Consider the following 24,140-nt stretch of genomic DNA (forward strand, 5'->3'; position numbering starts at 1 on the left):
TATTAAATTTGAAAGTATTTACAATTTTTATAAAATGACAAACATATATGCACTTACAAAACAACTGTACAAAGCATTTAAACAAAATATTAATACATTTCCATCTCGCTATGTGCAGTGGTTGGTAGAATAAAGAAATCAAGAACTTTACCTGCATAGAAAAATGAGAACCCAAACAGCAACTTGGCAGAAGTGCCATACTTATGATACATTCTGCGCAACCAGTGGCCGTGAAGTGGCGAGTGGGCTTGTACCTTTTGATCAAAATGTATACTAACAACCTGTTAGTTTTGGAATTTATGCTGAGAAGCAATTAGATCAAAATGCAATATGTAGATGTGCGACCATGTCTTTTTTTCTATTTGAGTTCACATTAAATAGCTGCTACAGTACATAAAAAAAAGATATTCTTTCTTCGATCTCCCTGACGCCATTTTCTCCCAGAGAGCATGTTGCACAGCTTTTCTTTTGTTTGGCTTCGGCACTGGTATTGCCTGGGACAGTCCACCCACCAACCCCAAACAGAAGAAGTGCTATACAACAGGACCAGCTCTGGAGGAACGGCGGCGGTGGGGGAAGCGAAAAAGGTTGATATACCGTATATACTCGAGTATAAGCCGAGTTTTTCAGCACGATTTTTTGTGCTGAAAACACCCCCCTTGGCTTATACTCGAGTGAACTCCCCCACCCGCAGTGGTCTTCAACCTGGGGACCTCCAGAGGTTTCAAAACTACAACTCCCAGCAAGCCCGGGCAGCCATCGGCTGTCCGGGCTTGCTGGGAGTTGTAGTTTTGAAACCTCCGGAGGTCCGCAGGTTGAAGACCACTGCGGCCTTCGACATCATCCAGCCCCCTCTCACCCCCCTTTAGTTCTGAGTACTCACCTCCGCTCGGCGCTGGTCCGGTCCTGCAGGGCTGTCCGGAGAGGAGGTGGTCCGGTGGGATAGTGGTTCCGGGCTGCTATCTTCACCGGGGAGGCCTCTTCTAAGCGCTTCGGGCCCGGCCTCAGAATAGTCACGTTGCCTTGACAACGACGCAGAGGTGCGTTCATTGCCAACGTACTTCTGCGTCATTGTCAAGGCAACGTGACTATTCTGGGCCGGAAGCGCGGAGAAGAGGCGCCCCCGGTGAAGATAGCAGCCCGGAACCACTATCCCACCGGACCACCTCCTCACCGGACAGTCCTGCAGGACCGGACCAGCGCCGAGCGGAGGTGAGTACTCAGAACTAAAGGGGGGTGAGAGGGGGCTGGATGATGTCGAAGGCCGCAGTGGTTTTCAACCTGCGGACCTCCGGAGGTTTCAAAACTACAACTCCCAGCAAGCCCGGACAGCCGATGGCTGCCCGGGCTTGCTGGGAGTTGTAGTTTTGAAACCTCTGGAGGTCCGCAGGTTGAAGACCACTGAGGGCGAATGATGAGAAGAGGATGATGAAGGGGGGGGGTGGGATGATGACAAGAGGATGATGAAGGGGGGATGTGTGGGATGATGACAAGGGGATGATGAAGGGGGGATGTGTGGGATGATGACAAGGGGATGATGAAGGGGGGGATGTTTGGGATGATGACAAGGGGATGATGAAGGGGGGGATGTGTGGGATGATGACAAGGGGATGATGAAGGGGGGATGTGTGGGATGATGACAAGGGGATGATGAAGGGGGGATGTGTGGGATGATAAGGGGATGATGAAGGGGGGATGTGTGGGATTAGGGGATGATGAAGGGGGGATGTGTGGGATGATGAAAAGGGGATGATGATGAGGATGTTAATGACTGGTCTGGATGATGACAGGGGGGGATGATGTATTTCCCACCCTAGGCTTATACTCGAGTCAATAACTTTTCCTGGGATTTTGGGTTGAAATTAGGGGTCTCGGCTTATACTCGGGTCGGCTTATACTCGAGTATATACGGTAGTAGGCTTTTTATGTTTTCCTATAGGCTGAGCACATTATTATCAATATTGTGAGCAAACTTTTCTCCCATATAACAGATACAAATATGTATCAAATACAGACAAAATATGGATTTTAAATATTACATATCTATATTACACATCTGTATGTTCAGACTCTGAGGGAGATTTATGAAAACCTGTCAAGAGAAAAAGATGCCCAGTTGCCCATAGCAACCAATCATATCGCCTCTTTTATTCTTAAAGTGTCTGCAAAATGAAAGAAGCTATTGGATTGGTTGCTATGGGGAACTTTTCTTTTGCACGGGTTTTGATAAATATCCCCCTTGTACTTTAATAGGGGAATAAACATTTCCCAGACTTAAAGGGGTTACCCAGTGGGAGTCTTTATTTTTAAGGATGTCCTGCCTTGGTCAGTGATTGGCTGAGGGGCAGTGTGACACTCCACATTCTGACATCACTCTGGGCCAGGGTGTCACAATTTCTGAGCGGAAGAGGGGCACAGTTTGGGACCACCGAAGCCACCACTGGTGCACAGAAGGAAAGTGAGTTTTTTTTTTTTTTTTTTTTTAAAGGGTACCTCTCATCAAAAAAACTTTTGATATATTATAGATTAATGTATGCAGAATAACTTTACAATTGCATGTTATTAAAAAATATGCTTCTTTCTATTTAATTTTCCACTTTGAAGAAATGACCACTAGGGGTCTCCCTACCAGTCCTGGCAGCAAGCATTTCAGACTCATGCTGGAGTCCTAAACACTATGAGCTGCCAGTCTGCTTTGTTCACAAAGGAGAACACTCAGAGTTGCCAGCATGCTTTGTTCACAGCCTGTTTGGCTGTGAACAAAGCAGGCTGGCAGCTCTGAGTGTTTAAGACTACAGCATGAGTCAGAAATGCTTGCTGACAGGACTGATCGGGAAAAATACAATAGAAAGAAGCATATTTTTCATTAACATGCTATTGGAAAGTTATTCAACATTCATTAATCTAAAATATATTAAAAGGTTATTTGATGAGAGGTACCCTTTAAGGCTAGGTTTCCACTTTTTTTTGTGAAAAAACGCTGCGGCCAGATGTTAGCTGCAAGTCAATAGGGAACTGCAAAATGCCAGATTCACTTGGCGTTTTTCAGTTTGGTGTTTTTTTAATCCTTTTTTTGTGTGCTCCTTGGCAGTTTTTAAAAAACGTCCTCTTGTCAAGACTCTGGTGTTTTTTCAGGAAAATCTTGGAAAAAAAACCAAGAAAAACGCCATGTGGGTTTTAACTTTTGACTTTTTTTCAGGCGGTTTTTATTCTCTTTTGGACCTTAGCGATCCAAAAAAGTGATGGAAATACCTTTTTTATTAAAATTTCGTAGGGTACCATTAAAAAATGATAATAAAAAAGATACAGTAGTGATGGAAAAAATTGCATTTAACGAAATGTATCTTTTTTATAACAAAATTTTAATGAATTTTTAAACAGGGATCAATTTATGTGGGCGGCTAGGGCACTAAAAATGTAGCCGACAATAATAAAAATGTAGTGTGTGTGTGTGTTTTTACTTTTTTTTTAAAACATTTTTTAGGTAGTACTACTACTCCCAGCATAGAACACACTGTTCCATGATGGGAGTAGTAGTTACCTGTACTAATTGAAAGATTGCCGGGGTCCCTTGCGATCTTCCTGTATAATGTATAGATGCGGCAGCCGCTCTTCTATGGTCCCCTGCACTGCTGTATATATACACCTATTCATATTTCCCGCAGAGAGCTGCGATTGGCCAGATGGTTCCAGCCAATCACAACTCTGTGGGAAATAGGAACAGGTGTATATATACGTCAGATCGCAGCGAGTGCAACTTCTGTCTATTAATGCAGGTACTACTGCTCCCAGCATGGAGCATAGTGTGCTCCATGTTGGGAGTAGTAGTACCTGCAGTAAGGGACAGATCACAGCGGATGTCACTTCTCCTGACACCCGCTGCGATCGTCCTGAAGTGACTGTGGGGATCAGCTGTTCTCAAGGCTACAGAGCCAGGAGAATAGCTGATGCTAAGCAGTATATATACATTGTATATATACTGCCCAGCAAGAACTTACAGTGAGCTGTGCGCTAAGCCAGCCCGGCAAGGAAAGAGTTATCTTACACTGCTGGACAGTGTAGGTTAACCCTTTGGACAGTACAGAATATATACAGCTATCTATAGATAGCTGTATATAGTGTATACAGAAGACAAAGAAGTCCCGCGGGTCAGTGTACCTCCACCCCCTAGTGATGACGTAATTAGAGGGCGGAGCTACAGACGGGATTCAGCCTAGTAAGTCTGAAGCTCTGTTCACATTGTCCGTTTTGGATAATGGGAACAGACCCTTCTGCCAGTGTCTACCCAGACAGGGAGACTCCAGCTGTTGCTAAACTACAACTCCCAGCATGCCCAGACAGCCAAAGGCTGTCTGGGCATGCTGGGAGTTGTAGTTTTGCACCAATTGGAGGCTCACTGTTTAGGTAGACATTGCATTATGGGCACTCTCCCCTGCAGAGAGCGCAAAAAATGTCCTAACCCATCTTTTTTGTGTTTTTTTTTTTTTCCCTTCTCGTTTCAGATCCATGTATGCAGAGGATTAAGACGGATTCGATGGATTACGACGGATGAACTTGATTTTTTTTATTTTAATAAAATGGTTAACGAGGGCTGTGGGGGAGTGTTTTTTTTAAATAATATAGTTTTTTCCAATGTGTTTTGTCTTTTTTTAATTGAATATTCAGGCTTAGTAATGGAGGCTGTCTAATAGACGAAATCAATTACTAAGCCGGGGCTTAGCGTTAGCCCCAAAAACAGCTGGCGCTAACCCCCAATTATTACCCCGGTACCCACCGCCACAGGGGTGTCGGGAAGAGCCGGTACCAACAGGCCCGGAGCGTCAAAAATGGCGCTCCTGGGCCTAGGCGGTAACAGGCTGGTGTTATTTAGGCTGGGGAGGGCCAGTAACAACCCTATGTGTTTAAAAAAAAAAAAAATTTATTTATGAAAAAAAACAAAAACGCATAGGGTTCCCTGTATATTCAGTATCAGCCAGATACCAACAAAGCAGCAACAGTCTGACGGTACCATGGTGGGCAAGGACCATTGTTACTGGCCCTTCCCAGCCTAAATAACACCAGCCTGTTACCACCTAGGCCCAGAAGTGCCATTTTTGGCGCTCCGGGTCTGTTGGTACCGGCTCTTCCCGACACCCCTGTGGCGGTGGGTACCGGCGTAATAATTGGGGGTTAGCGGCAGCTGTTTTTGAAGCTAACACTAACCCCCAGCTTAGTAATGGATTCCGTCTATTAGACAGCCTCCATTACTAAGCCTGAATATTCAATTAAAAAAAGACACAACACATTGGAAAAATGATTTTATTTTAAAAAACACTCCCCCACAGCCCTCCGTTAACCATTTTATTAAAATAAAAAAAATCAAGTTCATCCATCGAATCCGTCTTAATCCTCTGTATACACGGATCTGAAACGAGAAGAAAAAAAACACACAAAAAATTTGGTTAGGACATTTTTTGCGCTCTCTGGAGGGGAGAGTGCCCATAATGCAATGTTTACCTAAACAGTGAGCCTCTAATTGGTGCAAAACTACAACTCCCAGCATGCCCAGACAGGAGCGGAGCTACACGGACTGGCGGTGACTGAAATGAGGGAGGTAAGTGGACCTCCTGTTCGGTATACACTATATACAGCTATCTATAGATAGCTGTATATTCTGTATACCGCCCAAAGGGGCTATAGGAGCAGGGAGTCCTGTCAGTCTGGTGACAGGATTCCCGGCTCCTGTATAGTATACACGGGTACACTATGCCCCCTGTTTACTATAGCAGGGGGAGGTGAGTAGTGATGCTGTACATCACTCCTCACCTCCTTACACTCTGTGGACCGGGTGCTCAGCATCCGACCCACAGAGTGGTACCCTTAAGGCAGTGAGAAAACTGCCACAGGGGACAAATTTGGCTGTTTCCACACACCAGGGAAAACACTAGAAAAAACGCCAGAAAAACTGCCAAAATGCAGGAAAAACCTGTGGCAGTTTTTCTGGCATTTTTGCTGGCGTTTTTTTAGGTGTACAAACCTAGCCTAAATGCTGTTAACTGTCTAAATCCTGAAAGAAATACCCTCCTGCTGGATAACCCTTTAAAGGGGTTATCCAGGAAAAAACTTAGATATATATATATATATATATATATATATATCAATTGGCTCCAGAAAGTTAAACAGATTTGTAAATTACTTCTATTAAAAAATCTTAATCCTTTCAGTACTTATGAGCTTCTGAAGTTGAGTTGTTCTTTTTTTGTCTAAGTGCTCTCTGATGACACGTGTCTCGGGAACCGCCCAGTTTAGAGGCAAATCCCCATAGCAAACCTCTTCTACTCTGTGCAGTTCCCGAGACAAGCAGAGATGTCAGCAGAGAGCACTGTTGCCAGACAGAAAACAACAACTCAACTTCAGCAGCTGATAATTATTGAAAGGATTAAGATTTTTAATAGAAGTAATTTACAAATCTGTTTAACTTTCTGGAGCCAGTTGATATTAAAAAAAAAAAAAAAAAAAAAATGTTTTCCTGGAATACCCCTTTAAATATTGATGGTCTACACAGCCTTAGGATAAGTCATTAGTGTCTGATCAGTGGAGGTCCAACTCCATGGACATGGCTCATGCAGAAGATCAGTGGTGCCCGGTGCTGCAGTTCAGTCTCATTTATTTGATTGGGACTAAATCAGTTACTGCTGCCCGGATGCATGAGCTGTATTGTCTGCATAAACAATGAAGGGCATAGAACTGTGTGGGACTAAGCTCCAGTACCATACACACCAACCCATACATAAAAGCTGTGCTATAAATGTTTGCCCAAACATTGACTCCTAATCACCGACCTTACTGTTAGACTGCCATGTAAACAAAAATTCTCCCACCTGTTGTAATTTCTCTTGAGATTGCCTTGATCTGGTTAGGACTGACAACAGTAGAAATGTCTCCTTTGTTCTGACCTTTTCCTGTATTCTGCCATGTGGTAACATTACTGGGACTTGCCAAACGAGGACTTTCTCTGTTAAGGTGCTGAGCTGGTGACCAGCCATTACTGGGAGACACTTGTGTTTTATTCCCATCTTTCTCCAGTGTAGGTGGAGGGCTGACACTTCGTTTTGTCACAGGAGGACACCCTGAACGATGTGTTTCTGAAGTTCCTTGTGCTTCAAGATTGTTAGACTGTTGTTCACTGAAGAGATCTAAAGTATATCCTACCGATGTATCAGGCCTTACAGATTTACCAGTATCTGTACAGCTCGTAGGTTGTGAGGATACCATGTCTTCAAAGCTAGTAGAGTGTATCTGCTGAGCGGTGGCCACAGGATTGACTTCTGGCCTGAATGCACCATTAAGACATCCAGGTGACTGTGCTTTAGGTATATCTTTGCATGCAGAGGCATCAGGTGTATTTATACATAAACTGTCTTTTATTTTGTTGTCTGAGGACTTCGGGGATAATTTGTGCCTGATCTGAGAAATCCCACTATTTTTATTATCTGTTTTACTAGTTGACGTTTTATCTGGTATTGCCTCATCGTGTGAACTAACAGGATGTTCTTCTGTGAAATGTTCTTCAGGGCTTCTTGGGGAATTAGCATGAACATTGATATCAGGCAGTCTCTCTGGAGTCTTGTCTTCATCATTGTTAGAACTTGTTGATGTATCAGTGACATTAGTAGTTGCTGGATCTTTTGTAGTCACTGTATTCTGAAAGAAACAATACAATTTTAGGCCCCTTTCACACTACCAGTATGTTCCTGCATTCTGACACCCGTTATTCAGCAAAAATAAGTCATTAAAAAATAGGTGAAATAACTGAATACAACGGATGATAACTGATGACCAATTTTGACGGACATAGTTCGTTATTTTATGTCCGTTATTTAATTTCCATGTGACTTTTTGGTTGTGATGCTGTACTGAGCATGCTCAGTAGCAATAACGGAACATAAAAAATGGACAATAACAGATGTCTTTAGTGAACATCCGTCACCCATAGACTTCAATGTTAAAATTTTAACGGCCGTTATTCCACCAATATTTTTGATGGCACAAAAATCTTTTGTGCCGTCAAAAATAACGGACTTTAGTAATAACAGGCATAACTAATGCTAAAGGATTGTCAAAAAATCCCATTGACATTTTCATGACTTTCTCACAGGAGTTCATGATGGAGGTTTTTATAGGAGGATAATGGTAGCGTGAAAGGGGACCATAAGAGTCATACCAGCACTTTTTCATTTTCTGCCACACTGAGCCTTTCATGCAGGGGCGTTGCTAGAAGGGGGGGGGGGGGGGGGGGCTAACATGGCTGTAGCCCATGGTCTGAGGCCGCCGCATTTTGTTTCTTTTTAAATTTTCGCCACCGCTGCTTTAAGTGGCGGCTTTCTATAGGTTGATCGACGTGACGCGCGTAGGCATGTTGGATGCCGCCAGACTGGCCACCTCTACGCTAATGGGGCAAGGAAACTGCAGCTTTAAGCCCTTACGGAACCAGCCAATTTTCAATGTAGGAGCTGGCCATTTTTTGAACATCTGACCACTTTCACTTTAAGCATTAATAACTCTTGGATGATTTTACCTTTCATTCTGATTCCGAGATAGTTTTTTTCGTGACATATTCTACTTTATGTTAGTGGTAAAATGTTTTTTTAAGCTCTCTGCTTATAGGGAAAATGAATATTCCAAATAAATGATATATTGATTCACATATACAACATGTCTACTTTATGACTGCATCATAAAGTTGACATGTTTTTACTTTTGGAAGACATCAGAGGGCTTCAAAGTATAGCAGCAAATTTCCAATTTTTCAAAAAATTTTCAAAATCGAACTTTTTCAGGGACCAGTTCTGTTTTGAAGTGGATTTGAAGGGCCTTCTTATTAGACATACCCCACAAATGACCCCATTATAAAAACTGCACCCCTCAAAGTATTCAAAATGGCATTCAAAAGGTTTGTTAACCCTTTAGGTGTTTCACAGGAATAGCAGCAAATTGATGGAGAAAATTCAAAATCTTAATTTTTTACACTGGCATGTTCTTGTAGACCCAGTTTTTGAATTTTTACAAGGGGTAAAAGGAGAGAAATCTTTCTAAAATGTGTAACCCAATTTCTCTCGAGTAAGGAAATACCTCATATGTGTATGTCAAGTGTTCGGCGGGTTCACTAGAGGGCTCAGAAGGGAAGGAGCAACAGTGGGATTTTGGAGGATGAGTTTTTCTGAAATGGTTTTAGTGGGGCATGTCGCATTTAGGAAGCCCTATGGTGGCAGAACAGCAAAAATAAAAACCACATGGCATACTATTTTGGAAACTACACCCCTCAAGGCACGTAACAAGGGGTCCAGTGAGCCTTAACACTTCACAGGTGTTTCACGACTTTTTGTTAAAGTTGGATGTGTAAATTATAATTAACCAAACCCCAAGGCCACATATTGCCTCTTGAGAACGCCGTGTGACGTTGAAACATGTAGAGGCGTCAATTTTGTGTTTTAATTAGTGTCACAATTGGGAAGTTTGGGCTTCTGCAGAGCCCTGTACACTGGAGCCATGTTGCCCCAATAACTACTATTTTCCCATGTGACATTGTATTTTTAATCATCACTTTCTGGATTTGTCACTTTTTAGATATATACTATTAAAAGTTATGTTTTAGGGGGGAGTAAATTGAGGTGTTTGCACCCCAGGCTACGGCCTTGGGGTTTGGTTAATTATATTGTTTTGGCCTCATAGCCCCCTTTTTGGGTCATTTTGTAGTTTTTGGATGTGTAAATTAATATTTTTTTTCACAAAAATGCTAGTTTTCCCCCAAATTTAAAATTTTTACAAGGGATAATAGGACAAAATGCCCCCCAAAATTTGTAACCCCATCTCTTCTGAGTTTGGAAATACCCCATGTGTGGACGTCAAGTGCTCTGCTGGCACACTACAATGCTCAGAAGAGAAGGAGTCACATTTGGCTTTTGAAAAGCGAATTTTGCTGAAATGGTTTTTGGAGGGCATGTCGCATTTACGAAGCACCTATGGTGCCAGGACAGCAAAAAAAAAAAACACATGGCATACTATTTTGGAAACTTCACCCCTCAAGGAACGCAACAAGGCGTACAGTGAGCCTTAACACCTCACAGGTGTTTGACGACTTTTTGTTAAAGTCGGATGTGTAAATGAAAAAAAAAAAATTTTCACTAGAATGCTGGTTTCCCCCAAAATTTTACATTTTTACAAGGGGTAATAAGAGAAAATGACCACCAAAATTTGTAACCCTATCTCTTCTGAGTATGGAAATACCAAATGTGTGGATGTCAAGTGCTCTGCTGGCGCACTACACTGCTCAGAAGAGGAGGAGTGCCATTGAGCTTTTGGAGACAGAATTTGTTTGGAATAGAAGTCAGGGGCCATGTGCGTTTACAAAGCCCCCCGTGGTGCCAGAACAGTGGAACCCCCCACATGTGACCCCATTTTGGAAACTACACCCCTCACAGAATTTAATAAGGGGTGGAATGAGTATTTACACCCCACTGGCGTTTGACAGATCTTTGGAACAGTGGGCTGTGCAAATGGAAAATTACATTTTTCCTTTTCACGGACCATTGTTCCAAAAATCTGTCAGACACCTGTGGGGCGTAAATGCTCACTGCCCCCCTTATTACATTACGTGAGGGGTGTAGTTTCTAAAATGGGGTCACATGTGGGGGGGGGTCCATTGTTCTGGCTTTATGGGGGCTTTGTAAACACACGTGGCCTTCAATTCCGGACAAATTTTCTCTTCAAAATCCCAATGGCGCTCCTTCTCTTCTGTGCATTGTGGTGCACCTGCAGAGCACTTTACATCCACATATGGGGTATGTTCTTACTCAGAAGAAATGGGGTTACAAATTTTGGGGGGCTTTTTTCCTATTTTTCCTTGTGAAAATGAAAAATTTGGGGTAACACCAGCATTTTAGTGGAAACATTTTTTTTTTTTCATTTTTCCATCCAACTTTGAAGAATTTTCATTAAACATCTGTGGGGTGTTCAGGCACACTATACCCCTTGTTACATTCCGTGAAGGATGTAGTTTCCAAAATAGGGTCACATGTGGGTATTTCTTTTTTTGCGTTTATGGCAGAACCACTGTAAAATCAGCCACCCCTGTGCACATCACCAATTTAGGCTTCAAATGTACATAGTGCGCTCTCACTCCTGAGCCTTGTTGTGCGCCCGCAGAGCATTTTACGCCCACATATGGGGTATTTCTGTACTTAGGAGAAATTGCGTTACAAATTTTGGGGTTCTCTTTTTCCTTTTAACACTTGTGAAAATAAAAAGTATGGGGCCACACCAGCATGTTAGTGTAAAATTTTTTATACTAACAGCCTGGTGTAGCCCCCAACTTTTCCTTTTCATAAGGGGTAAAAGGAGAGAAAGCCCCCCAAAATTTGTAGTGCAATTTCTCCCAAGTACAGAAATACCCCATATGTGGCCCTAAACTGTTTCCTTGAAATACGACAGGGCTCCGAAATGAGAGAGCTCCATACACATTTGACTTCTAAATTAGGGATTGCATAGGGGTGGACATAGGGGTTTTCTACGCCAGTGATTCCCAAACGGGGTGCCTCCAGCTGTTGCTAAACTCCCAGTATGCCTGGACAGTCAGTGGCTGTACGGAAATGCTGGGAGTTGTTGTTTTGCAACAGCTGGAGGCTCCGTTTTGGAAACCTTGCCGTACAATACGTTTTTCATTTTTATTGGGGGGACAGTGTAAGGGGGTGTTTATGTAGTGTTTTACCCTTTATTATGTGTTAGTGTAGTGTAGTGCAGTGTTTTTAGGGTACATTCGCATTGGCAGAGGTTTACAGTGAGCTTCCCGCTTGAAATTTGCGCTGCCACAGCTCATACTTGAAGCAGAAAACTTACTGTAAACCTGACTGTGTGAATGTACGCTGTACGTTCACATGGGGGGGGGCAAACCTCTATCTGTTTCAAAACTACAACTCCCAGCATGTACTGACAGACAATGTATGCTGGGAGTTGTAGTTTTGCAACAGCTGGAGGCACACTGGTTGTAAAACCTTCAGTTAGGTTACCTAACTCAGTATTTTCGAACCAGTGCGCCTATAGCTGTTGCAAAACTACAACTCCCAGCATGTACTGATCGCATGCTGGGAAATGTAGTTATGCAACAGCTGGAGCTACGCAAATACAACTCCCAGCATGCTGAGACAGCTGTTTGCTGTTTGAGCATGCTGGGCTTTGCAGTTTTGCAACATCTGGAGGGCTACAGTTAGAGACCACTGCACTGTGATCTCCAAACTGTGGACCTCCAGATGTTGCAAAACTACAAATCCCAGCATGCACAGACAGCAAACTGCTATGTGGGCATGCTAGGAGTTGTAGTTTTGCAAGATCTAGAGTTCTACAGTATAGAGATCACTGTGCAGTGGCCTCTAAACTGTAGACCTCCAGCTGTTGCAAAACTGCAAATCCCAGCATGCCCAAACAGCTGTCTGGGTATGCTGGGAGTTGTAGTTTTGTAACATCTGGAGGGCTACAGTGTAGAGACCACTGTATAATGGTCTCAGACTGCAGCTCTCCAGATGTTGCAAAAGGAGTATTTAAACTAGGAAGGGGGGGCAAAAGAGTGAAAATCCATAAGTCCAATTGCCCCCCGAAACAATGCCAGAACATGTCATTAGCCCAGAAGTTAAGAAATGACAAGCTCAGAGTCCTGTCTACAAATGCCCGCAGTCTAGGTAATAAAATCAATGAACTTGGGTCAATAATTGTATCTGAGAATGTAGATTTAGTGGCTGTTACTGAGACATGGTTTAATGAAAGGAATGACTGGGACATATCTATACCAGGGTACTCTTTATACAGAAGAGACAGAGAAGGCAAGAAAGGAGGAGGAGTGGCCCTATATGTGAAAGATAGCATAAGATCTATCCTAATAAAAGTAAGTGAGGCAACCACAGAGTCAGTTTGGGTTACGTTGCAGTTTGGTAATCATGCAGTAACTCGTGTAGGTGGGCTATACAGACCACCTGGCCAAGTTAAAGAAGTAGATGATCTACTAGTTGAAGAAATATCTAAAATGACAATGAAAGGAGAAGTTATCATTATGGGAGACTTCAATCTTCTGGATATAAACTGGAAAACCAAAATAGCAAATTCTGCCAGGAGTACAGATATTCTAAATTCCCTACTGGGATTATCTCTACAACAAGTGGTTGAGGAGCCAACGCGGAAGGAGGCCATTTTGGATTTGGTATTCACAAATGGGGATTTGGTATATGATGTTATTGTTGGCGAAAGCTTGGGATCTAGTGATCACGTATCAGTGTGGTTTAATATAAGAACAGTGAAGGAGTCACACCACACAAAAACAAAAGTTTTAGATTTTAGAAAAACAGACTTTTCAAAAATGAGATTAGTCGTCATAAATGAGTCCCTATCAGACTTGAACAAATGACATGGAGTTCAGGAGAAATGGGACTACTTAAAAGATGCTTTATTGAAGGCAACAGAAAATTGCACTAGACTTGTCAGTAAAAGCAGAAAAAGGAAGAGACCACTGTGGTACTCAGCAGAAGTGGCCAAAATCATAAAAAAACAAAAAACTAGCATTTAGTAATTAAAACAACCCAGAGCAATGAAGATAGGGAAATCTACAAGACTAGGCAGAATGAGGCCAAGCAAGTTATAAGAACTTCTAAAGCACAGGCAGAAGAAAAACTAGCTCAGTCTGTGAAAAAAGGGGATAAGACATTCTTCAGATATATAAGTGAAAAAAGGAAATCAAAACAAGGAATAACTAAATGAAAAACAGAGGAAGGAAGGTATGTAGAAGAGAATAAAGGGCTAACCGACTGCCTTAATGAATACTTCTGTTCAGTTTTTACAGAAGAAAAAGAAGGAAAAGACCTCCATTAGAGAGAAAAACTAATTAATATTTTGATGCATGTGTCTTTACAGAGGAAGAGGTTCTACGTTTGCTTTCTAAAGTGAAGACAAATAAATCACAGGGGCCTGATGGGATACACCCAAAATTATTAAAAGAGTTTAGTGGTGAGCTAGCAAAACCGTTAGCAGATTTATTTAACCAATCAATGGTAACAGGAGCCGTCCCGGAAGATTGGAAATTAGCAAATGTTGTGCCCATTCACAAGAAAGGTAGTAAGGAGGAATCAAGCAACTATAGGCCAGTAAGTCTGACATCAATAGTGGGGAAATTAATGGAAACCCTACTAAAGGATAGGATTGTGGAACATCTAAAATCCCATGGATTGCAAGATGAAAACCATTACCTCAGGGAGATCATGTCAAACAAATCTTATTGATTTTTTTGACTGGGTGACTAAAATAATAGATGGCGGAGGGGCAGTAGACATCGCATGTCTAGATTTTAGTAAGGCTTTTGACACTGTCCCACATAGAAGACTTATCAATAAACTACAGTCATTGAGCTTGGACTCCAATATTGTTGAGTGGATTAGGCAGTGGCTGAGTAACAGACAACAGAGGGTTGTAGTTAATGGAGAATATTCAGAGCAAGGTCTTGTCACCAGTGGGATACCTCAGGGATCTGTACTGGGACCAATATTGTTTAATATCTTCATTAGCAATATTACAGAAAGTCTCGATGGTAAGGTATGTCTTTTTGCTGATAACACAAAGATATGTAACAGGGTTGATGTTCCTGGAGGGATCCGCCATCCGGGATTTAGGCAAACTAGAAGAATGGTCAGAACTCTGGCAACTGAAATTTAATGTAGATAAGTGCAAGATAATGCACCTGGGGCGTAAAAACCCTCAGGCAGAATAAAGATTATTTGACACAGCCCTGACCTCAGTATCTGAGGAGAGGGATTTAGGAGTAATTATTTCAGAAGACTTAAATGTAGGAAGACAATGTAATAGAGCAGCAGGAAACGCTAGCAGAATGCTTGGATGTATAGGGAGAGATATAAGCAGTAGAAAGAGAGAAGTGCTCATGCCGCTGTACAGAACACTGGTGAGACCTCAATTGGAGTATTGTGCGCAGTACTGGAGGCCTTATCTCCAGAAGGATATAGATACTCTAGAGAGAGTTCAAAGAAGAGCTACTAAACTAGTACATGGATTGCAGGATAAAACGTACCAGGAAAGGTTAAAGGACCTTAACATGTATAGCTTGGAAGAAAGAAGAGACAGAGGGGATATGATAGAGACTTTTAAATACATAAAGGGAATCAACATGGTAAAGGAGGAGAGCATATTTAAAAGAAGAAAAACTACCACAAGAGGACATAGTTTTAAATTAGAGGGGCAAAGGTTTAAAAGTAATATCAGGAAGTATTTCTTTACTGAGAGAGTAGTGGATGCATGGAATAGCCTTCCTGCAGAAGTGGTCGCTGCAAATACAGTGAAGGAGTATATATATATATATATATATATATATATATATATATATATATATATGATAGGGCCAGGGACTATTCAGATTATTGGGCAGACTAGATGGGCCAAATGGTTCTTATCTGCCGACACATTCTATGTTTCTATGTTGCTAGGCAACTTGCTGGCTTCTGTCGGATCCAGGGAGCCATCCTCTTCTGCCGCACGACATGCCGCCCGCGCTGATCACCACAGCCGATCGCGTCCAGCAGCCTCCACCGATGGATAAGTGGATCTTCGGCGTTCAGTCCCCTTCGGTTCCCCTTCCTGCCCCGCCTATTGTGGGTGGACAGAACGGGGAAAACTAAAGTTAACCCCGCCGCCCCCGATCTGCTATTGGTGGTCGCGTCTAGACCACCAATAACAGGGATAGGAGGGGTGGCACCCCTGCCACCTCACTCCTATCCCTTCAGAGGGATCGTAGGTGTCATGGACAACCGCGATTCCCCTTATATTCCGGGTCACCAGGTCACCATAGACCCGTATCGGCGCAAATCGCAAGTGTGAATTCACTTGCGATATGCGCTGATCGCCCACATGGGGGGGGTCTGATGACCCCCCTGGGCATTTGCGCGGGGTGCCTGCTGATCGATATCAGCAGTCACCCTGGTCCGGTCCACGCCCGGCGCTCGGCAGGGACCAAAATTCCCATGGGCATACAGGTACGCCCTGGGTCCTTAAGACCCAGGTACACAAGGCGTATCCATACGCCCTGGGTCCTGTACGGGTTAATAGCAGCAATGGCTGCTGGGAGCAAACGTGCCTCGCACAGGCATGCACGTCTGCTCCTAGCCCCTGCATGCTCTCGGCGCCAAGTGAAGGAGGGCGAAGTCACCTAAGACCAGCGTTACATCTTCTGCTCCTAATAACTGGTGCTGATCTCCTGGTCAAAGTGTAAGTTAAACGGTGGAGAGGGGTATTCGGGAGGGTAGTCGGTATGCATGAAAGCAGTGTGTATGTATAATAGATGTGTGTATGCATGTATGATGTGTGCATGTTTGAAGTATGCATGTATGATAGATGTATGTGTGTATAATAGATAGATGTATGTATGACTGCATGATAGATAGATGTATGCATGTATGATAGATGTATGCATAATGCCAGGTTCACACTTCAGAGTCTACTGACCGAATTTCTGCTGGAGATCCCACAGCGGCACTAGGACCACCAAAAATATGCTCAGAAGTGCATTCCACAGCCCACAGGACCTCCGGAATCTCTGGACAGATATTCCGCTGAAGTGTGAACCCAGCCTAATAGATGTATACATGCATGTATGTATGAGAGGGATGTGTGTATGTATGATAGATGTATGTATAATAATGTGTGTATGTATAACAGATGGATGTGTGCATGTATTTCAATAAGCAAGTTAGCGCTGTGTAGATTTTTAATACGAATATACTTTTTTTTAAATTATAAAATACTGTATTTTTGGTGATAGAAATCCAATAATCCAAACAGAAATAAAGTTATATTCTCATACCTGTCTATGTTTATGATTGAACTTTCCAGTGGCAGGGTGCTTTATTAGGATGTAATAGAACATAAAATATCACTATTTTGAATAAGGATATTGTAGCTACTGTTATATATATATATATATATATATATATATATATATATATATATATATATATCCCTATGCACATTTGTTGTGGGATCTGTGGTAACTAGTTCCACAACTCTTGGTACCTGTTTTTCACATAGTCCTCTGATTTGTACCAAGGGCAAAATTAAACATTTTTAAGTCTAAGGATGCTTTCCAGATAGGAAGTAATGGGACATCGCCCCGACTCCGAGATCCAAAAGTCCTTCCATCCTTGGACTTGGAGAAACATCTTTCCCGAGGTACAAATCAGAGGGCTATGTGAAACTTCCTTGACACAGGTAATAAGAGTTGGGGAACTAGTAACCGCAGGTCCCGCAACACTATGTGCATAGGGCTCTATATATAACAGTACTACAGTTACAATATACCTTGTAATATACCTTGTACTTGTTCTATTACAGCCTCGGTATAATAAAGCACCCTGCCACTGAAAAATACAGTCATTCACAGACAGGTATGAGAATATAACTTTATTTCTGTTTGGCTCATTGGATTTGGTATCAATAACAAAACATACATATTTTATAAGTAAAAAAAAAATTATATTCTTATAAAAGACCTACACAGCGCTAACATACTTATTGAAATAAATGTATACTTTTTCGGATGATATACACGTTCATACGAAAAGTTTAGCAGCAGCATGGGTAACATAATACCAGTATCCATTTAACAGTGCTAGTGGTCTCACTTTTTATTACATATGTGCATGTATTTATGATAGATGTATGTATGATAGATGTATGCATGCATGTATAATTTATGTATGATAGATGTGTGTATGTATGATGTATATATTTACCATGCATGCATACATCTATTACACATGCATATATCTATTATACATACATATATGTATGCATGATAGATATGTATGATTGTTGGATGCATGTATGTATGATAGACATATGCATGATAGATGTATGTTATGATGTATGTATCATAGATGTGTGTATAATAAGTAGGAGTGTGTGTGCATGACTGTCTATTATACATATACCAGTCAAATACACATTTAAAATATATACATACACACAAACACACATCTATTGTACACACACCTTTCATACATACATATACACAGGACTTAGAGGTCTGGAGGGGGGGGGGGGCAGTGGAGTCTGAAGAAAGACTAAGGGAGGGGGTGGTGGGGATTATGAGCCCTGGGGGGCATTTTGGGACGGGGGTGTGTGTGTAACAGAGGAGTAGGGAGGAAGATTTAGGGGTCTGGAGGAGTCGGACAGAGGAGCCAGGAGAAAGACTGAGGAGTCTGGAGGAGGAGAGAGAAGTCTGGTAGAGAAGAGAAGAGTCTGGAGGGGTCTGCATAAGGAGGAGGGCAGAGAGACCTGGATTCAGTCGAACTAAAAAGAAACAAAGTATGGCAGTATTGTTACGGGTACAGTGTGTGGCAGAGGGCACAGTTCCTGGCAGGGATATATTCAGGGGGCACAGTGTCTGGCAGTATTATGATTACTGTCGTTATACAGAGGATGAGGATCTACTGACAAATTAAGAAACCAATTATGTGTGGGTATGAGACTCCACTGATATTGTGCATTCTGTCTGACTGTCCCATCACTGCTGTAGTCACTTATAAGTTCTGCAGTTATGATGGGAGAAACTGTACCCCAATCTGTAGAGCTCCAGCTGTTACACAACTACAACTCCCATAATGCCTTAGGCTCTCCAGGCATGATGGAAGTTGTAGCTTTACAACAGCTGGAGAGCAATTTGAACTGAGGTGAACGGTCGGGGTCTCAGCAATTGGACCCCCACCAAAAAAATGGGCTGCTTATTCTAAAATGCCCGGACCAATTGTTGGTCCCAGTCCAACACTGCCGCAAGCCCCTGTAGTGCCCTGAAAAGTCTCTTCCTCTCCTTGTGCGGCGCCCGATGAAGAGGAGCAGAGTGCATCACAAACCCACCCATCACAGGGACCCACCAACATCAGCCTGTACATGACCTTTACTTTTTGTTGGTACTATTTTAATGTTGATGGGACTTTTTGATTGCTTTTTATTAAAAAAAATTCTAGGATGTAATGTGAGCAAAATGAGTAATTTTTACATTATGTATCTTTTTAGTTTACAATGTTCACTGTGTGGGATCAAATATTTTAATACTTCAAAGATTTCTGCAAACAGTGATAAAAAAATACATAATTTTTTTATTTTTTATTTAGACTATTAAAATGAAAAACAGAGGAGTGTTTTATATTTTTATTATTGGGGCTTTTCTTAATTTTTTATATTTTTTTGTCCCATGGGGACTTTTATAAGCAATCATTAGATTGCTTTTACAGTTCACTGCCATACTACTATAGGACAGTAAACTGCTTGAGACAAACTGTAAAAGATCTCCCTATGGCAGTCAGGAAGGACTTCAGAAGTCTTCTGGCTTCTATAGTTAATGATCGACACCCCACGATTGTGTTAGTGATTGTGGTATACAGAGAGTGAACTGAAAGGTGCAGCATCTTTCAGGGGTCTGATCAGCACCCCACCTTCTATTAACCTCGGCATGCTGAGGGTTAAACTGCCAGGATCAGCAGTTGCAGGCAGGCGTTGACTGTAATATACAGCTGACACCCGCTTTATATAGAGAGGGCTACCTTTATGAGCCTGCTCTATATGAAGTAACAGCCAAGAGCAGTATAAAGGCATATTTGTGGTCATTAAGAGGTTAAAAAGGTTGTCCAGCGAAAGAAACAACCTGTGCATGGTGAGTATGACAAGGCAACTTACTAATATAATGCAAAAAGCCATAGTGCAGAGATCAATATCAGCTGTGCTTTCTTCCTAGCTGTCAAGTCACATGCTGTGAAAGCAATCTGCTCTGTCTCCCCCTCCTTCCTGTCTGCTTAGGACGAGACCAGTGATGTTATCTCAACTCGAGGGCCTCAGTAGATCACATAAACCGTCTGCTGATTCTTGCATTTTATATGAACTCTGAGGGAGCAGCTGAAGGACCTTCTTACCCACAATGCCCATAACCAAAAGGAGTGGTTCTATAGTTTCCTTTATGAACATGCAAATAAGTGTGGTAGGCGCCTTGCTCATCTTCTCCACCCAAAATCTTCCTATTCCTGCCACCTATATCCCTACTATCCAAAACTGGAATATAGAGTCCCTTGTGATATTACCAATGTTTTCAAAACATATTTGGTATCTTTGTACAATATTAAAGGGAATTATGCTGATTTGCCCACTGATGCTCTTAATGTTAAGATTAAAGGAATACTCAGTGGAATTTTTAATTTTTCCTCTGTGTCCGGGCTGCAAGAAGTAAAAAAAAAACTTTAACTGACCTTCCAAAGTTCCCTGAGTGCGCCGATATCGGTGTCCCGTACCCCTGGCCGCAGCATTGTCCCACCTATGTCAGTGATAAGCTGAACGCAGTATCATGTAACTGGCCTGGGCCCTGCCTTCTCCCTCTTACATGACGTTGCACTCAGCGAGTCACCGGTCGAGAGGGGCAGGGGATAAGCTGAGTGCAATGTGGCACACCAGGCCTCAGGGTGCAGAAGAAGATCTGGACCCGAGGACGGGACACCTATATCGGCGCACCGGACCAGGCTGGGCAAACAGAGGACTATAAAAAAATTCCACTGGAATAATCCTTAAATCCTTATGTCACTGAAACAGCTCTTCTGACCCTTGACCAGGAAGTTTCTGTGGCTATGGATTCAGCTTTCTCGGATTCCGTGGTCAAGGCTGTGATTTCCTCTCTCAAAGGTGGTAAGAGCCCAGGGCATGATGGCTTTATGGCTTCTTTCTACAAAACTTTCAAATCTTTGCTGTCACATTTTTTTTTTTACTAAGTGTTTCAATAGCATTATCCTTTCCTGTCTGTTTTCTTGGCAGGCATTGGGGGCCCATGTGGTGGTCCTGCCTAAGCCTAATAAAGACCCAACACATTGCCATAACTATTGTCCTATTTTGCTTATTACCGGTAATTGCCATATGAAGTTGTTCTCTAAATTATTTGGAAAAAATTCCCAGTCAGTTTCAGGAGTTAGAGTGAAACACTGACATCAAACCGTACCCGTCAGATCCAACAAAAAACATTTTTTTTTTATATATATATCACTCAGTACCTAATCCTGACCATGTACATCTAATTTTTGTGTCTAGCACCTTTATTTATTTTTTTATTACACATTTAATTTAGCTCACTAGTCTGAATTCCTCTCAAAGGTAGGGGCGTGGCCTCACTGTGCAGGTCTCCGCCCCCTCCCTCAGTATGCTGTCTGCTCACATCTCCCCTAGCATTAGCAAAGCTACAACTCCCAGCTTGTCCTCACTGACAGTAGCGGGACACAGGCTGACAGCCCTGCGCTCACAGCTGCCAATCAAGGAAGTGTGTCCATGACGTAGGTGATGATGCATGGACACAGCAGGACTAGTATATGTCCAAGTAGGCAGGGGGGGGGCAGTTCTTTGCATCATTTTTGGCACACAATTATGGCATTAGAGTAAGGCAACTAATAAATTGTGTAAACTTTTTATCTTCCTCATAAAATGCTGGGGAACATGTAAACTTTTTGTAAAGCATCTTTCCAGTTTTAACTAGTAACAGCTGCAGTCCACAAGGGTGCACTGAATGCGATTTAAAAATATCGTAGAAATATATATATGTGGGCCAACCCCCAAAACATACATTTTGATTCTCCTGGGGTGAAGCAATTTCCATAGCTGGATCCTGCATTGACCCTAGAATTAAAACAAAATACAGTTCAGAATTTTTAAACAATAAAGAATGGCGAGACATTTCATGTGTGCGCAAAAGAGCACAATATGTATTTTTCAATAACTGAAGAAAATGACGGGTTTCTTTTTGTATATGAATTTAGCCCTCACATCCTTTCCTCAGTAGGATCCTGTAAGCAGTCAAGGTCATTCATGATGGTCAGTCATGATGACTTCAGGCTACGGCTTCCATGCCACGGCAATATGGGAAAAGCGAGGATCTAAGGACCTCACAGCTGGAGACATCACAACTACATCTCTATTACTATTTATTACTTACAAAAAAATACCTAGCAAGCTAAATATGCGCTTTTTAAAAAAAGAATCTGCCCATGTGATTCTAGTAACACCACTGATTGCAGATATTAAATATATATGTGGTCTGTTTTTTGGTGTCAGTAGGGGGGGGGGGAATACATATTCATAGACCCTTGCAATGCCGGGGAGGGGTGGGTCGCCATTTGTCTTGTCTGCTTGTCCTGGCCCTGTGCTTAGAGGGGTATTCCAGGCAAAAACTTTTTTTTATATATGAACTGGCTCCGGAAAGTCAAACAGATTTGTAAATTACTTCTATAAAAAAATCTTAATCCTTCCAATAGTTATTAGCTTCTGAAGTTTTCTGTCTAACTGCTCAATGATGATGTCGCGTCCCTGGAGCTGTGCATGATGGGAGAATATCCCCATAGGAGCTGGACAGCTCCCGGGACGTGAGTCATCAGAAAGCAGTTAGACAGAAAACAGCAACTCAACTTCAGAAGCTAATAACTATTGGAAGGATTAAGATTTTTTAATAGAAGTAATTTACAAATCTGTTTAACTTTCCGGAGCCAGTTGATAGATAATAAAAAAGTTTTGGCCTGGAATACCCCTTTAAGATTTTATGTTTTTCAAAACAGGTATCAAAGCACAAATACAAATGCTGGTGTGAACACAGTCTTTAGGCCTTTCTACATTGATAATTTGCTCTCAATTGAATGTACAGTTGATATATATAATTTGTATTTTGTTAATTCTTTAATAAAAAGAGATTTACAAAAAAAAAAACAACAATCTGACATCCATCTTTCATTTAGATGATCTAGGTCAGTGGTCTTCAACCTGCGGACCTACCGATGTTGCAAAACTACAACTCCCAGCATGCCCGGACAGCCAACGGCTGTCCGGGCATGCTGGGAGTTGTAGTTTTGCAACATCTGGAGGTCCGCAGGTTGAAGACCACTGATCTAGATGATCCTTCACCAATGATGCCTGTCACTTTTTCGGGAGCTATTGTGGTAACCATGCTGTAAGCAGCAGTACCTATTGAAAATGTATACGTCACTATGAGTAACCTTTACATTGCCTATTGATAAAGTTCCAATTATCGCTATTATTAGCCATAGGTATGTTTTTTACTGTCATTTGTATACTGTAGTAGGCATCCTCTATGATAAAGATCAATGAGAAAATGTCACTACTTACCCCCAAGCTCAGAATATATTTGAGATAAGTCGTTCCTCTCCTGTGAAGATATATTTTTCAGAAACTCTTCAAGCTGTCATTACAAGAACCAAAATAAAATGCAGATTTTTCTGGTAGCCCATTGTAATTTTCCAGCATTTATGAATAATATAGCTAGGAAATCATATTGCATGCATGTTTGTTTTAACTATACATCAGCTATAGATAGAATGGTCAAAAACAAATGAAGCAGTAATATATAGTTTTCTATACGCTGTCTATGACACCATAGAATCAGAGTATATTGGTGTTATTGAGTGCCAGTGTTAGGAAGAACAAAGCATCTATCCATTAAAGGGGTACTCCTGTGGAAAACTTTTTTTTTCAAAATCAACTGGTGCCAGAAAGTTAAACAGATTTGTAAATCACCCCTATTAAAAAAGAGAAATCTAAAAACGAAATGCATTTCCTCTGATGTCATGACAACAGTGCTCTCTGCTGACCTCTCTGCCCATTTTAGGAACTGTCCAGAGCAGGAGAAAATCCCCATAGCAAACATATGCTGCTTTGGACAGTTCCTAAAATGGACAGCAGAGGTCAGCAGGGAGCACTGTGCTCGTGATGTCATCGGAAATGCATTTTGTTTTTTTGGATTTCTCTTTAGTATACAGCCCCTAAAAAGTACAGGAAGGATTAAGATTTTTTTAATAGAAGTGATTTACAAATCTGTTTAACTTTCTGGCACCAGTTGATTTAAAAAAAGAAAAGTTTTCCACGGGAGAACCCCTTTAAAGTTTGATTTAGCTTCATGATAATGGTAAAGAAATATGTTCTATAAAGAATTGGCTTTAAAGGGGTACTCCAGTGGAAAACAAATTTGTTTAAATCAACTTGTGCCAGAAAGTCAAACAGATTTGTAAATTACTTATATTTAAACATCTTAA

The 24,140-nt window shown here is 41.8% G+C and overlaps 1 protein-coding gene across 1 annotated transcript in view; it reads right to left on the reverse strand.

Moving 5' to 3' along the window:
• SETDB2 (SET domain bifurcated histone lysine methyltransferase 2) overlaps nucleotides 1-24,140 on the reverse strand; it is a 228,918-nt gene that overhangs the window by 27,184 nt on the left and 177,594 nt on the right. The window contains exons 26-28 of the mRNA XM_056560069.1: nucleotides 23,218-23,290; nucleotides 21,668-21,720; nucleotides 6,861-7,683 (exon numbers count right to left, since the gene is read on the reverse strand). Of these exons, the coding sequence (XP_056416044.1) occupies nucleotides 6,861-7,683; nucleotides 21,668-21,720; nucleotides 23,218-23,290 (949 nt within the window). The remainder of the gene's footprint in view (nucleotides 1-6,860; nucleotides 7,684-21,667; nucleotides 21,721-23,217; nucleotides 23,291-24,140) is intronic.

The sequence above is a fragment of the Hyla sarda genome, chromosome 2 (genome assembly GCF_029499605.1).
Source record: "Hyla sarda isolate aHylSar1 chromosome 2, aHylSar1.hap1, whole genome shotgun sequence".
Lineage (NCBI taxonomy): Eukaryota > Metazoa > Chordata > Amphibia > Anura > Hylidae > Hyla > Hyla sarda.